Genomic DNA, 17,028 nt, shown 5'->3' on the forward strand with positions numbered 1-17,028 from the left:
ACTTGTTCACAATGGCAGTGCAATGGTGCAGATAAGCATGGAGGTCATCTCGCAAGAACTGGCTTCTCCAAATCTAACCGGTTACTTGGCTGATTTCTTGGATGGGAAGAAAGGAAGGAAGTGAGGAAAATAAAGAACTGAAGAGAGAAGGGGAGGAGGAAAGAATAAGAGAGAGAGAGACGAAGGGAAAAAAGAGTTTAGGGGACCAATCAGACATCTGACGCGACAGTTCTGCGAAAGTAGTTGATTTGCCCTCAACGATTACTTACTGTTTTTGTTATAAACCATGGCCTGACACATGCGACAGAATTTTTCTGGAAGAAGAAGGTAGGCAGAAGTGGGTCAAGGGGCAACTGATTTCTGAAGGGCTTCTGAAGGGCAACTGATTTTCCCACTACATCTTTGAATCTGATATAAATGTTGCTTTTCCGTTCCACTGCTGCATGGTCTTCCAGTGGGTGGAGGCTTTGTGTACGGTGGAGGTAGGGGGCAGAAGGGGTGTGATGGACTGAGAGTTGCTAGCCGCCTAGCTATGGTGTGGTGGGGCTGGTGGGTGGTGCTTCTGGAAGGTAGAGGCTTCCTCTCTCCGAGGCTACAGAGAGACGTCAGGATTTTCGCATTGTGACATTTGTATTGCTTTAGCTTTGAAACAAAGAAAGAAATAAAGAAAAAGAAAGGAAAGAAAGAAGAAAGAAGGAAGGGGAAAAAAAGAAAAAAGACAGGAAAACGCAAAGGAAAAAAAAAGGAGTTAAGAATTTAGCAGTAAGAGCACCGGAACCAAAGTGAAAACCAAAGTGCTAGCGCACCTGATTTGCATTTGGCCTAACTACACAAATCAACCATCAATTTTTTCCATTGTGCATGTGCAGATGAATGATGCATGAGCATGTGTAGATAGATAGTATAAAATGTGCAGATAAACATACAGCTATGAGTTGGCTGATGTTGATTTCTCGGTTTCTTAATGTTACCCTCATCTTTTACTTTTATGCACTGAGCTATAGGAAGGAAGATGGCACGGGTAACGTTAAGGAAACGAAAGGGAGAAGAGTGGGTCAGGGAACAAATGTGAGTTAATGCCATCCTAGTTGAAACGAAGATGATGAAATGGGCTAAGGCAGGGCATGTAATGCAAAAGCAAGAAAACCAATGGTTGCTGAGGGTAATGGAGTGATCCCAAGGGAAGCAAGTGTAGCAGCCCAATGGGCACTGTAAGTCCCGTGGATGTCCTGCGGATGTCCCAAACATCCGCGAGACGCCCGTGGGAGTTTTAATGTCCATTGGGAGAGGATGGCAGAAAGCCAGAGGGGCACATGAGATCAGGAAGTCCGCGCGGATAACGTGGCTGTAGCTGGCACAGAACAGGGTTAATTGAAGGGAAATGGGAGAGGCCTTCATCCTGCAGTGAATGTAAGTAGGCTGATGACGATGATTATCCTTTATGAGCAGGTTTTCCATGCGGCTAGCTGTTCTCTTGCTCCTCATCATGTCGGTGCTGAACTAAGCCTCACCAGTGGCTTGAGGTTGGTGATGTAGTCCTTCCAGCATGGGTCGTCGAACTGCACTCCAAAGGCCGACAGCATACTGTGTGTCAGGTCAAGCACCTCAACGTGGGTGCCTGGGTGGTACATGTGGTCCGGAGGATCATAGCCCCCAAGCCTTGAGTCGCGCCTCACCAGCCCGCCATCAATGTTGAGCCCTTTGCCTCCACCTGAGGAAGGCCAACACACACAGCATGACAAGAGCGCAGGATTTCCCAAGTCTAAACTCTGCTCATCTGCTGTTTTTTCCATGTGCACTGCAGTGCTTACCGCAAATTACAACATTGAGAAGGAGTGGAGGATATGCAAAAAAATCATTGTTAAGTCCATCTCGGCATCATGCGAAACTTATAGGCTGAGAAATATGCTCATGGTCTTATCTTATCATTTTTTTTCATGGGAACAAAGAAATGTACGACAAGGATCAGCTGTTTTCCTCATCCATTGTAATCTGTAACTAAAATCTCAGACTTTACGTCAAAGACTTTGGAAGAAGATCTAGCATTGTACTCAAGCCTGCTCACATTTGAAAAATTACAGATGAGCAATGCGATTCATGAGACAGCGCATGTGTTAGCATTATAGTCTGCCTGGCATTTTCCTCTCCTGTACTCAGCTTCAGCTGCCCGTCATCTTCCCTTTCTGCTTGTCACTTCTGACGCTTTGCCTCTGCAGCGACATCCCTGTTGCACTGAATGATGAGATCCCCGGCAAGCCACTTGTTCCCTTCTAAGCCATTGAGGCTTACGATGATTAAAGGGACAGAATCCATCACTGCTCCCCTCACTGTCAGTGCCTGTTCCGAAGACTTCAAGACAAGTCCGAAGACTTCAGAGGCAGTAGAAGAACTCTCAGTATAGGTCCAACCGCTTCAAAGTGTGAAGGAAAACTGGAGGAGCGGACACTGCTACTGATGTGTTATATAGCGTCTGTGTCCTCCCACCCTCTCCACATCTCCGATCGGCTGCTGCATCTCCTCCTTTCCAGGTGACTGCTCCCAGTGATTCTGATCAGCCACTCCTCTACCCTGCTCTCTATATTCCATTTCGCAGCCTCCATCTGACGCTACCGGCCAGATTTTGTGAAGACGGCAGTAGTAATGCTAAACGTTTGTTAAAAAATGCATTCCATTATGAACAGCATTTCCTGCTGTTTATCATGTGAGGAAGCATGTCAAATAAAATCTCTTTAATAGATTTTACCACTATGTATTTATAAGCAAAGAGAAGTAAAGACTGATTTAAAGCAGAGAAACACGGTTGTTTTTTCTCATGCATGCAGGTAAGCGTGCATGCACCCCACACATAACTTGACTTCTAGCTCTTTTAGTTCAACCTCTGCTCACCCTCAAGAACGGAGTCGCCAGCGCCGGGGGTCACGACCCTTTCCTCCAACATGGCGTCATCGGGATCATCGTCCATGTTAGCCGAGTGGCGGAGGTTGTTGCCCGAACCACCAAGGTTGGACCCGTGGCTGTCGCTACCCCTTGACCGTGGCGGCTTCAAGAAGAACACCTTCTCGGGTGTCGGGTTGGGCCACGACAGGATCCCCTTTTTGTCGACGCAGCACAGGGTCTGTGTCAATACAGTCATTGGTGGTCAAATCAACAAAGTTCTGGCATAACAAGGACACTAGGGGCTACGAGCTGTGCCAAAGAGAAGGGCAGCTCCTGATTAACTTTTGCCACATCTACTGAGATGCACACAAGTTTTTGGGACACGGCCGTCATGTTGAATTTCTTCGTTGCATGTAGATGTCGCCTGACACCGAGCAGTCTTCTTTGCCCATGGAAAAAGGAAATGCATGTCGCAACTTTTAGTTGACAGCTGTTCCTTAGAAAGTAAAGAAAGTCTTTCTGTGGCTTCCACGTTCTGAACACTTTTGCGACCGCCTGTATTTGAGTTGCTGGACTCTGGCTACTGCCGCATTTTTCGCACTTAGCACCGAGTCACATCAGTGTACTAACATCTAGCTGGGCCTCTAGCTGTACAACCAGACGCGCGACTTCATGCAAAAAAGAAGATCCTTTCAACACTCCCTGATAGCTGACTGTATATATGAACCCAAAATACATTCTTCGACATCACTTGCGGCAGGACGAGACCTTCACCTATGCCTGGTAAATAATTTATTATTGTATGTTTTCTTTCATGTTTTGCAGGCTTCAGTTAAAACCGCTGAATGGCAGCTATTATGTAAAAGTTTAGTTGAGGTTCTGTGAGGTGTAAGAAACTAGGATATAATTGTCGCTTTGCCATTTTCATGCAACAAGAGCCGGAGCGATAATAAATGACCAAGCAGATATGTCTGTTTTTTTATGCCTCACATGACCTAAAGTCAACTTTGATGCCATGTCACCATTTGGCAATTGAAATCCAAACCAAAATAGTAAGAGAAAAAAAATAAAATTATAAACTATTTACTGGCCACAGGCGATCTTCATACGGCAATTTATGCCTAAAAATAGACAGTTTTATTACAACACATGCAAGGAAATCACAGGTCCACAATGTGCACATACAGTAAGCACCCTATGGAAACCTCTGCTGATGATGTATGCGCACAATTTTCAAAATTTAGTGCAGTGGCCTAAGTGGGGGTTGCGTAGACATTGGCGGCAACATGGCGGCAACCTGGCCACCCACTCTGGACCAAATACAGTGTCACTGCTACATTCTTTGACATGAGAGCTCATTTTGGCCTTCGCTCTAAAATCGCATACTCTCATCAATACGTGAAGGCTTGAGTGACCATTAGTTGTTGCTTCTAACAACAATTGTCAAATTTGAAGCTGTTAAGCCTAACTACGTGTAGTTAGGCTTAATAGAAGCAGTTTTTGTATCTTGGTGCTATTTTGACCAATGATGACGATGATGATGGCCCCTGCAATGCTTCAGCAGCTAGTCCAGAGAGATAAAGGCAGCACTCACTGTAATGCTGCCAAGCACATGCAGGAGGCTGGACGTCCTCCACAGGTGTGGAGCCCTGCCCCGAAGTAAAGACAGGAACAGGGGCCGCACCTGGCCCCACGACAGTACCGAATCATCGGGTTGTGTGGACTCAACCTCATCTGCTTCTTCGAAGGGGTCTTCATGCACATGCTGCATTACCTGCGAAGTCCGAAAGCATGCTGCTGTTTAGAACAAAAATAAAAAGAGAACCCAAAATATGGTCTGTCTTTGGGCACCAACAAATACAATATGTCATCCCGTTGTTAGTGACAGGTGTAGGCATAAAATGCTGTCGTTGCCAGTCAAGCATCATGCAGTGCGAGCCGGAAAAAACATTGCTAAGTGGTAGCTTAGCACCACTCTCTGTCTTGCGACGGTATTTGACAGTGGCGTATAAGACACCATACTTATACTAGAGCTCCTGCAACTGAATTTGCTTGTGACCCAAGTGCGAAATACACCCTGTATACAAACTTTCCACTGTCGCTTTAATGCCACAGCTGGAAACTACCTTCGGCGTGACTTTTCCAGATTTAGGGACAAACAGGTATCAAGCTCCCCATGAACTCCGCTTCCATGTTGACTTCACTGCAAGCTGCGCAATGCCACCAGTGAGTTTTTTGTCCTCCAAAACAGGTCAGTGTCCTGATCAAGGTACTTCACCTGACTGCGACCTGCATCGATCTCCTGGTTGTGTCACCCATTAAGATTTCATGTTGTCTCTCAAATGCTGATTTATAACGAGGCACCCTAGCTTCTTCATGTATGCTTAAGGCACACACACTGCAGTTCGTCGTGACAGTTTTGCTGCCGTTTGTAACAGAGTGCTTTGTCTCTCTCTGCTCTTTGGGGAAGGGGGACGACAGACCGTGTGTTCCAGCTGGGAGGTGACCATGAGGTGGAGGCGGGCTGTGCCCAGTGCGTGCAGCCCCAGCCAGAGGGCGGGCAGCGACAGCGGCAGCAGGGGCAGGATGGCAAGCGCGGGCTGCAGCACCAGCTCCTTGACGCTGCCCGCCCGGTCCCCCAGGTAGCGCCACTGGGCCAGCTTCAGCACCGTCGTCAGCACCTGCACAGGACCGGTGCAGTTAGTGCCCGTATTTTTTAACAGAGAGATTCATTCTTCCGCTTCGTTCTCATAGATCAGCCCTGCCATCCATGCTTGAGCCGGCAAATGACATCGCTAGCTTAGATTTCGATCATGGCATTTTCTGCGAAAAGGTGCCAAAAGAGAAACCGTGCACAGAGAAAAAACACACTAGACATGCATGCTGGCATACTAACAACAAGGTTACTGTATCGCGTCCTTGTTTTTTTTTCTATGATGACCACAGATTTTCCGGGTGTTTATGGCTTGCCTGCAATAAATTATTAGTGCATAAACAAGAAATCAACTGTCATCTGATAGTGCACTGACATGCATGTTTGGCACGTTCCTTCTCAATTAGCAATTTCCCTTTAGGGTGCCGTTAGTACAAAGGAACCAGCTCACCCAAGGGTACTTGTTTTTCGTGACATCGCATGTCACGACAGCCAACGGTAGAAGCGCAAAAGATTGAATCAGGAGAAGAATCGTCACAAAGTACAACCGGCGACTGCCCATTGTGTGTAAGTTATATATTTTGTTATTAAATGTCATCCACAAGGTCAAAATACTGCCCCCAGGCATCTGCTCGCAGTGGCCGTGTGGGTGTCTATATATTTTTTCATTTGCTCAGGTAGCTCTGCCTGTTAACTTCTGTTACCAAGTTACATTTGTTATAGCGTGATAAAACATCCCGTGCCACTTCTGTCCTCGAAGAGTTCAAAGACTGACCCATTTTGCCCCCTTTTATTTTTGCAGAGAAGCAAGCAGTTACAGTTTTCATACGTTACATTTGGCAACTTGATTACGAATTGATGAGCTCTCATTAGTCCTTTTCCACACACATAATACTAGGCCCCCAAATGATCTGAAGTGACTGCCAAATTAAAAAAATTAATTAGTGATAACCAAAATGTCATTCCTCCACTTCACACATAATATATTTCAAAATGCAGGCATGACTATATAGAATAACTGCATACTACGTACAGCACGTTGATTTCACAGCAAGGAATGCAACTGGCTCATTGTGTCCATGTCTCTGTGACTTCTGGTGTTCTGGCATTGCCGATGAATTCAACAAAGATACTAAATGTATAAAAGGTGTTAACAAATGCATCAAATCTCTTTGTATAATACTATTACGACTTTTTTCGAACAGCAGCACTGACTGCTACAGCCGCTGTGGTAAGTGCTCTATCTCTAATAACTACGTCTTCGCCAGTTAAACAGCAATCACTTAATGCTACCAGCCTAACAACAACTGCTTCAGTGATCTTCGCTGCTTTCCTCTCAATTTGAGTCACCTATGGCCACAACACCCAAACAAATTTCCAGCACATTTATCAAAGATTGCATTGATTTTCATCCGGAATGTAGTGACAAAGCCTCTCTAGAAGCTAACGAAGACGTGAATTACAAAGCATTAGTGAAGAAGACACATACGTAAGAATGACCGCAAACAAGCTCACCAGGATGCCAATGACAATCCTCTCCAGGTACACGCTGTTGATGCGGTGCACTTCCTTGGTGAATGTTGTCACAGGCCGCACCAGTGAATTCTCAAGGCAGAGCCTGCAGCAGAGCAGGAGGGTTTCGACAGCTGCAGGACGCGTCATCTACCTCTGCCATTGGCAAAGCTTACCATTGACACCGAGGAGATTGAGATCAGGGGATGACGACAATAATGAAAACAACACAAGCCTGTGGATATAAAAACATAATTAACAGTAAAATACTGGAGTGGCACGGATATGGTTCAGTGCAGAGGGCAAAGTCAAATGTCCCCTTGAAGCAGCAGCAAGGCCTGGGCAATTGCCAGTACACACCACCAACTGATCACAGTGACATCTAGTGGTCTTCTTCAGCAGCACTTTTGCTGTGTTTCTCAGTGTGAAAGCGCTGCACTTGATGAGCCTCACTTTCGTTGCTCCAGGTAGGCAGATACTTATTGCAAATTAAAGAAACAATCGAGTCTATTCGCTAGTAGGTTTCACAACTAGCCCAGCCTCACAAAGGGTAACACCTGTAGTAAACACACAGCTGCATCAGTTACCAGTTACTGAACGTATTTTGTCGGAACTGTGTGTATCCCAACAACAGTGATTACACAGTGGGTATTTGAATTCAGCACAATGATTTTTTCTGGATACATAACCATTAAAAAGAGCATGCATGCTAAAAGCCAGACATGAAACTGAAACCATCACATTTTTTTTTCTTGACAAAATGAAAGCGTGTATATAAAAATATAAGTTGTGTTAGACAGATGAAAATGAAGAAAATGTGGTTGGGCTATTTTTATACTTTTTTCACTGATAACTGGTGGCAAAAGAGCATAAAAAGAAACCCCCATAGTTCACAGAACAATTCGATTAGTAGGAAAATAGCAGCTTAATGTAAGCAGTGATGCAAATGAACCATTCAGAAGTGTCAGATTTCATTTCGTTACAGTACGAAGCAGAGACAACACCAAGTGTAAGATTTGCATGATTAACATGCGAAGCATGACATAGAATTCTGTGCTGGTGGTGATTCTGCCCGCACCTGAAGAACTTGAGGTAAGGTGCTTCGAGCATGACAAAGTGGCGTGGCTCGACTGGTCGCCGAAGCCGGGCTCCCGTAAAACTGGCACAGGTGGCGACGCCGGTCTCGGGCACAAACGTCTCTTTCTCTTCCAACGTGAGCGGTGCTTCCTTACCCTAAATGAGACATGAACAGATAGTTTTATTGCCTTTAATACAAAGGAAATTATGGTATATATGATCTGAACTGCCAGTATTTGAAGTATTTAATTGTCACTATCCTCTACATAGCAGAAATTTAAAGACTGGCACACTTTTCGGCTAAATTATTTTCGGCATACAAAAAAATTTAGGAAATTAAGTTAATTTCTGAATGCCTACAAACAATAAAGCTAAGCGCACATACTGAGGCATACAAAATGGAATCAGGAACACATGTGCGGATTCAGGCACACACTTGCAGTCGACAGACAAGACTTTAAGGTAGTTTCGATGAGAAGATCAGCTTTTTTTTTGCAGGGAGTGATATTACAATATACTTTCTGCATTACTGGCAGCTGGCTTTCTCATTATGCCTTAATTAAGAATATATTGGGAAATGCAGTTAGTGTAACACTCTGGGGACCTGGTATTCTTCTGCAAGAGACCATCCACTCCCGAGCAAGACATTTTATATTGAAGAACACACAGGCCCCTCTTTTTCTGTCAATAAAAAAAAAATGCATGGCACATTCCAAGAATTGACCATTAATTCACTCCCATGTTCCAAATCAGTAATGTGCCAAATAGTGAAAGCAAAAAACTGACAAATGTATGCCCTCTCCTGCACAATGCAAGAGCCATGCAGTAGTGTTAAAATGTGCTATCTAGCATCCTCTCCCTTCTGCACCAAGTGGAAAGTGTAGTGCCCTCTTAAGTTGTGCTGCGGCACCTCATCCTTTCCTACTATTCTGTGTTGTAGCTGAGACATTGCATCCTTTTCTGTCCACAGCATGAAATACAGAACTGTGCATCCTAACCTGTCTAGACCAATGCTGCGAATTGGCAGTTCCTCCCATTAACAGCTATCGCTTCAAAAGACTATGGTAGCTAAAATCTTAACAGGAAAATACTGTCAGGCTGTGTAAACGTACCATCTACTACGCTATACCAAATGATTGACTAATGACTGGTTGGTTTTCAAATGCCAGGCACAACTTCTCACCCGGGTGACCAGGCTGCACCTGCCCGGCACCTGGTGTCCTGGCCGGACCACCACTACATCCCCTTCAACCAGCAAGTGCACCGGCACGTTGACCAGCACGTTGTCGCGAAGGGCCCATTGCAGGCTTATGCAGGGCGACGCCGGTTGGAACAGCGGCACATGCTCCGAGGGGACCCAAGGTGCCTCCTCCCCGCTGCCGTGCTCCAGGGCATCTGGACATGGGAAAGCCAGGTCTAGAATGAGGCTCAGAGAAGCACAGTTGAAGAAGCATGGTTCAAGGAGTACGCTTAACAAAGCAGAGTTGAAGAAGCACGGTTCAAGAAGGAAGGAGGAATAACGCCCTAGCATACAACAACAACAACTGCTGTATCTTACCGGTACTCGCCTATGGGGCATAAACGTGGAGGCTAACGAAAAGGGTTCAGCATAGGCTAAGGACAACGCAGCGAGCTACGGAAAGAAAAATGATCGGTGTAACGTTAAGAGACCGAACTTCCCAAAGCTCTTCACGTTCTGTCATGAAATTCAGTGCAGTTGTTTCTGTTCATGCCTCACAAATTAGTCCACCGCCAATGGTCCAGTGCTTAAATTGGACCAAAGCCAGGCAAACTTGGCAAAGCAAGGCAAAAGCTTGGTGAGCAAAGCAAGGGCCAAGGAACGCACTTGCCACTGTGGTGATCATGGCCCGGGCCCGGTGTCTCATCTCCAGGTGGCGCAACCTCGTGTCCCAAATCACAAGGACAACATTGAGTGCCAGTACACAGATGAGGAACAGGGAGTCTCCAACCAAAACAGGTCCCCTGCAAAACAGTGCCACCAATGACTGCACCGTGTTCCGGTGTTTCTGTCACCAACAGAGGTGTGTTGAAAAGAGTAGCAAAATACACAATGGATATGTACTGGCCAATACCACTGATTTCGCATAGTATACTTCTCTGCCGATTTGACATGCAATTTATCTGACCGAGTTATGTTGCACAACCAAACGGTTCTGTACGTTTCTTTGCTACATTTTCTAATTTTTAATTTGACCATATACTATCACGAAGTCCTGCTACAGTGTTTAAACTGGGACCTCTTTCTGTATACTGTTCCCCTGTGCCCTGTGTTCTCCTTTTGATGAACAGACTTAGTGGTGACGACGACACTGCAGAAGGATGATTTGCTGAGAGAGCTAGTTCATGACCCTCAATGAGTGAATTCAGAGGAAAAGTATGTAAGCAAAACAGAACATATACAGGACATATGCTGGCGCAATCGATATATTTTGGCACACTTCCCCAAGACATAAGAACACATTTGCATGACAACGAAGTGTTTGGCTCAAGCGCATGGTTTTACCCACCAAATGGCCATATATTGTTGGAATCTAAGGGAAAACAGATGCAGGGAAGATTTTATTGAGAAGATTAGGCAGAGCTGAGGCAAAAGAGAAAACTCAGGCTTGCTGATGACACTTTACAAAAGACAGAAGAATAACTAGCTGTGCGAGATGAAAATGAAGGTTTAAATGCAGTCATTTAAAAGACAGCATCAGCACGTTTTGCAAAGTCAGCACTCTCCATTAACAGCAAATCAGCCCTGACTCATGCTAAAGAACATAGCCATCTATTTGTAACTGTATACCGTAACTCTAGCGGTCAAATAAGTCAAAGGATTCAGAAGTAGCAAAGAACCCCTCAGTCTAAACATTCTTTCGAGTTCCCATAACGAATAGAATTGGCAATTGATACACACTGGGAACGTCAGTCAACATAGACTGCAGTGACTACAGACTAGATGTTCAAGCCAGACCTGAAGTAATCTGCCTCGAGTTCCACTGGTTGAAACAGGGTTCAAAACAAATCATCAGCTTCCAATGCACATGCGCAGTTCATGTTAGGGATGGGAGCAAGCAACAGATGGCGGTAGCTGTCAAGCATGTACCTGCCATTTTGCATCCGCAGTTGGTGCATGGTGGTACCAGATTTGAGAACACCAGTCAGACTGCGCCTTGCATCGCTTACGTGCGATAGTTTTCAACGAGTTTTCGCGCTCACTCCAAAGGGTTCCACATTTCGTGAAAGAGGTGGATTCCTTTATCATGATAAATGTGGTCTTTACCGCGATATAGTTGCACAGAAAACTTTCACCAAAGTAACTGGCCTCTGTGTCATATGTTTTTACTGAAAACTAGGACACACACAAAAATGCACTCAAGCCACAGAATGACACCGAAGTCGGTGACCCTTCCTTCCATCTAGCACATGCAATGCACTAACTTACCCGCCGAGAGAGTAAGCCACCACAAATGCCACCACTTCGAACAGCAGCAGAACCACACTGGGCCATCGGAAGATCGAGTGTGGGTTGTTGTGGTGGAAGGCCTCCCCAAGCCAGGTGACCTCACATTCCCTACGCTGAAAGACAATAAGCAGCTGGTTGTCGGAAGCTTCTGAAACAATGCTGATTTTAGCATGCTGTCTCTGCCAACATCTGTACAACAGTGCACATGCAGTGTTCCTTTACAAATGTGAGCTTCCACAATGCAACCCAACGTAGAGTTATGTACACACCTTTTGTAAGCAGTAACAATAAAATTGTCGAGGTTCATAGCTTTACAGTACAAACTGAATCTGACTTGCCATAGCTCAACACTTAGGCTTCTTTCAAAGGAACCTGTCATATATTTATTTTCAGTTACTTTGAGAGTTGTCGCTTTGTGCTGCGCAATAGTGCAAAGCTGCACTCTTGTTATAACTGTGCCCCATCGCAAACCATCTTTACTTGCTGTCTTCTGCGATGTGTTTCACCTCAGTATTCCACGTTCCGGCCATATCTGCTCCATAATTTTGTTCGGCAATGGCCAGGTACACAAAAAATGTGTGCGAAGGATGCTATCAAGTCAAAGATAAGCTGCCATTCAACACATGCACGAAACAAGGCACCTAATCGCTATGCATAGAGCATCATGGTCGAACATCCATGGATACGGTATCAATACATAAGTGTGTCGCTATGCTGCGTTCAATACTACTGATGGATGTTTACTAATCACCAGGGAGCATGACAGAACTAAGAATGCCACGATCGTGTTGATTAATTAAAACAATGATGCAAGCACACACGTGGACATCTGGTCTCTCGATAAGGGGGTGGGGGGCAAAGCTCATGGTACATGCATGGTACCTTGTGGTTCATGTGTTTTGAGGAGTCGAGGAAAGTATAGGGACAAACTAACGGCCCTCTCCCACCAATCAAGATCTATTAGAGGAGGGGAGAACTGCCCTCCTCACCTATAAGGACGCCACCACAACAAAGAGTGCGCGCATCCAACAAAGCGCACGCACAATATCTCGCAAGCTCTGCACAGTCTGTACAACATGCAGCTCCTATCGCCCAACAAGCGTGTGAATCGATGCTATACTTAGACCCCCACCTTGAACTGCTCGAGCTCCGTTTTGAGGCTCTGATGTAATCGCCGCAGGGCCTCGGCGGTTGTCAAGCCGGTCGGCTCCATGGCGTCGTCTGCTCCGGTGGCGTCTGCTTCTTCACGCAGGCATCTCAAGGGTCCGTGTCATGACCCCACAATCAGGCTCTGGACACAAGAAGAACGTGCTGCTCGCGATCCCTATCTTATCGCAACGTATGTCACACGCTCGCGTCGCAGCGAAGCTATAGCCGCGGGTAGGTGATCGACCCGCGCTCAATGAAGGAGCTATAATGATCCCTACACACACCACAACTGTAATGACGGGCAGAACACAATCGTGATGTCGATTGTTTTGGCTCCAACAGAGGGTTTGGGGACATCGACGAAAGGTCATGGAGACCAGAAATTTCATCTAAAAAGCGGGAAATTAAACACCCCCAAAAAAGTGAACACAGCTCGTCTGGACTATTTTGTCACCTGTTACTGCGTACACACGTGAAAAGGGGAACAGGATCTAGTGGAAGACGCCTGTGAGTAGTGCGACGGAGTATGCTACACTCCGTCAACAGGATCACCACAATCACCACGAACCCGCTGAGCCACCTGCTATGCACATACTGCGCGATACTAGCCGGCTAAATCAGTTGAACTGACCGGACGGTGAGAGTGGCGCCCCTTTACGAATAGCAAAAAGGAAAGTCACTACAAAAGCGTCAGGGAGTACAACGAAAGAACAGAAAATTCCCAAGAGAGAGTACACTACACAGAGCGATGCTCGGAGACAAAGGCTGTATCCTTAGTTGGCATATCGCAACTGCTGAGTTTATCGAGCAGCTCACCGGATCGGCGGGATCCAGAGCGTCTTAGACGTCAAAGGAAGTCCCTCATTGACAGGCTATTAAGTGCGCGACAAGGGGAGTTATGAAAGCTGTCTGCTAGTTTTTATTTCTGACTGCTGGCAAGCGCCATGTTGCTCTGTGCGCGACTGTCGCGACACCCGCGGCAGTCAAACATCGACAAAACAACACTCTGCATCTAAACTGTTAACTATAAATTAAGTATTGTATATTTATTGCTACTCACTAAAATATATTGCACTTTTTAAATCCTTTCAAGCTGTACAAATAGTTACGGTAAGCGGCCATTTTGAGCAGGACTCGCGTGTTTTCGTGCGGCAAAGGTGAGATTTGGGTCGCTCAACCTTACAGTATTCATTGTTTAATAATAATTCATTGTGTTTAAATCTCATTTCGTTTTAAAATTTATTTCACGATGAACACCGCGATCATCAATAATCAAGAATCAGTGTCAGTCAGATGACCCCCTGCGTGGACACCTGGACCGTTGTTACCTGTAACTGCGCCACTCGCAAAGATATAAGCTTTTCATTAATTCATTATTGGAATTTTGCGCTTTCTGTTTAGGACTCTTCAAAACAGTATAATTGCACCTTAGTGCGGAAGAACGAATAGATCAGCATGTCTAGCTTTCCTTCCCATTCGCGCTGCAGAGCAATGAATGCGTGTCTTTGCTTAAAGAACTGCTGTCAAAGAGGCCATTCAGGACGCTATTTCAAAGCGCAAGTGTCGGGCGATGCTGCACAGTCAGAGGGAAACCATGCGTGGTGTCTCCATGTCCAGAGAGATCGTGTAACTCTGCCTAACAAACTTCTTGATTAGGATTTTATCACTCTTCCTATGGAGGACTATGATGGATGTGCCGACAATGTTTCCTACTCCTTGGTTTCACAGCGCCTGTAAGAAAGCTACACCTGGACAGCAGTAATGCGAATTGTAATGCAGCAGTAATGCGACAGAAGTAATGCTGCAGCAGAATGCTTATGCCAATCAGGGTTATTAATCTGACTGGGGATGCGGAGTGGAGGTGGATAGTGAAGCGTGCGTCACGTATTGCCACGCATGGTCGTTCATCCATGCATTTAAGGCGGACGTCCGGCGTGACAGGCGCAATGAATAAAACTGCGCCGGAGAACCAATCAGCAGTCTCTCTCCCTTTGACGTCACTATAGTGAGAGTGTTCCGACCAGCAAGCGTGGCTGTTCTCTCTCCTTTTCTCTCTCTCACTACTTCGAGTTACGACGCCGGCAACGACGAAGTTGCGAAACAGGGAAACGTGGCTGTTCCCGTAAAAAAAAAAAATACTTTGCAACTGAAACAATGCATACCTCCAAGTTCTCACTAACGCATTACAATGAATAGATGCGCTGACATGCAGTATTGGAGGAAAATGAAGGCTTTCAAAGGAAACTGTTTTTGGTCGAACATGTGACCCTTAACAGTGACCTCGTCGTGTGTGAGTAGCCTTGAAGATCCAAGAGCCAAACAAATAAGGTTTCATGGACGTGCAATAGATACTTCGCGTTACCTCTAGACTTTTAATCAGTAATATTTTACGGTTTGCGATGTCTAAATATTAAAACGTCTTCCCAGTCGTAGCAATGAGATTTTTTTCTCATGAGCACAATTTCGCGAGTTGGAGTCATGGCGCACTGGGTCCGCCTTTCAATGAAGACGGAAAGCAAAAGGCCCAGGCCCTGCGAAACAAACCATTTTCCGGCGCCGTCCAGCACACAAGCACGTGTAATGATCTACCTTGCAATTGGCCCTTGGTCTTTGTGTGAAAAGTGAAATGTGTCTCGTGTCATCGCGAAAAAAAAACATTGGCGGTGGTTTAGCTCTGGTTAAACCTGGAGTGACGCGATAGCTACAGCTGGCCGAGTGGAACTTGGTCACGTGACCAACCACGTGACGAACCACGTGATCAGCCACGGCGCCGCCGGCAGCTGCTCCGCATCACGTGACCGCTACAGGGTTGAAGCGCCGCCACCCTGTGGCGGCGTCGGCACCGCCACGGCGCCTCCACGCCGAAGGCTCGGAATGGTACCGTAATGTAGCTATCGCTACAAAAGCCAGCAAGTTCATCGACCTTAATGGGAAGTTAAAAAAAATGATAGGGACGCTTAAGTCACCTTAAATGTGACAGCAACGTTGCTGCTACATGTTTGTGTCTTTTCAGTTATTTCACCGCATACACAATGTTGGCATTGTCATCGTAAGTTTATTTGCCCACACATAATCATTTATTTATATATTTGTACATACTGCAGCCCCTACAGGGGCTATCGCAGGAGTGGACATATACAGAACACTGTAGATACAAACAAAACTCTAAGACATGGCAGCAAAAATTAAAACACGAAAGTTGAAAACAGGGAACACTACACAAATAGGGTGCGTAGGGAGCAGTAAGTAAAGAAATATAGATTATCAATCAGTTAGTGCGCAGAATACCTGTTCCAAACTTCTGGTCTCGCGCTTTCCTCATTTGTGAGCTTCTCCCTTGTTTTTAAGTTTTGAATTTCCGCGTGACCTTGTGACATCATGGCCATCTCGTCCTAACAGCGACTCTTGAGGCTAACGCAGGACGCGAAATTGCATGATGCGAAATGACGCGGTGGGCAGGTGGTAAGTGAATTGAATGTAATTGAATTATTTTAATCGGCACCTGCCACAGTGGGCAGGCTGCCCTGGACAGGTGGGCAGGGCAAGGTAATGTGACCTTGTGACGTTTTCACCCTCTAGAACAATCAGTGGCTTTTGTGACTGACGCCAAATCGCACGACGCGGTCTAAATTTTGCCTGAACCCGCTTACACACGCCATGGAGGAAGGGGCAGCCGACTTTATTCACCGCGAGAACATGATGAGTGCCACGATGAGCCCGTACAGTCCCAGCACCTCGGCAAAGATGAGGATGAGCACCATGCCCACGAAGAGCTTGGGCTGTTGTACGCACCCTCGCACGCAGGCGTCGCCCACGCTGCCGATGGCGAACCCGGCCGCCATGCCACTGACACCCACACTCATACCCGCACCCATGTGCAGGAAAGACGTGTACAGCCGGTAGTGTCCGCCGATGGAGCTGGAGACCAGGACGGAGACCACGAGGCCGTAGATGGCGATGATGCCCGCCATGACGACGGGGATGAGCGACTTCATGATGAGCTGCGGCTTCATGACCGACATGGCGGCGATGCCGGAGCCGGCCTTGGCCGTGCCGTACGCGGCTCCCAGGGCGCACAGGGCCATGGCGGACACGGCGCCCATGATGCCGAAGAAGGGCGCGTACAGGGGCTCGCGGTGTTCCAGCTCGAAGACGGGCACCAGGGCGGTCACGGGATTCGCCGTGACATCGGGGACGTGGCCAGCCATCCCGCCTTTCTTTTTTGGCAGAGTGCTGGCTGCGGACGAAAAAGGATCCCTGCAGCACGCCTCCAATGGGCTACTTCTTTATC

The 17,028-nt window shown here is 46.5% G+C and overlaps 1 protein-coding gene and 1 pseudogene across 1 annotated transcript in view; both read right to left on the reverse strand.

Moving 5' to 3' along the window:
* l(2)k05819 (transmembrane protein 94-like protein l(2)k05819) overlaps positions 1-13,695 on the reverse strand; it is a 35,404-nt gene extending 21,709 nt beyond the window's left edge. The window contains exons 1-11 of the mRNA XM_077633874.1: positions 13,554-13,695; positions 12,721-12,879; positions 11,568-11,701; positions 9,966-10,102; positions 9,303-9,514; positions 8,121-8,275; positions 7,046-7,148; positions 5,361-5,558; positions 4,472-4,651; positions 2,887-3,115; positions 1,512-1,711 (exon numbers count right to left, since the gene is read on the reverse strand). Of these exons, the coding sequence (XP_077490000.1) occupies positions 1,512-1,711; positions 2,887-3,115; positions 4,472-4,651; positions 5,361-5,558; positions 7,046-7,148; positions 8,121-8,275; positions 9,303-9,514; positions 9,966-10,102; positions 11,568-11,701; positions 12,721-12,801 (1,629 nt within the window). The 5' untranslated portion in view covers positions 12,802-12,879; positions 13,554-13,695. The remainder of the gene's footprint in view (positions 1-1,511; positions 1,712-2,886; positions 3,116-4,471; positions 4,652-5,360; positions 5,559-7,045; positions 7,149-8,120; positions 8,276-9,302; positions 9,515-9,965; positions 10,103-11,567; positions 11,702-12,720; positions 12,880-13,553) is intronic.
* Positions 13,696-16,372: 2,677 nt separating this feature from the next.
* On the reverse strand, positions 16,373-17,028 carry LOC144100068 (V-type proton ATPase 16 kDa proteolipid subunit c pseudogene; annotated as a pseudogene).

This window comes from Amblyomma americanum, chromosome 8, assembly GCF_052857255.1.
Source record: "Amblyomma americanum isolate KBUSLIRL-KWMA chromosome 8, ASM5285725v1, whole genome shotgun sequence".
NCBI classification, from domain to species: domain Eukaryota; kingdom Metazoa; phylum Arthropoda; class Arachnida; order Ixodida; family Ixodidae; genus Amblyomma; species Amblyomma americanum.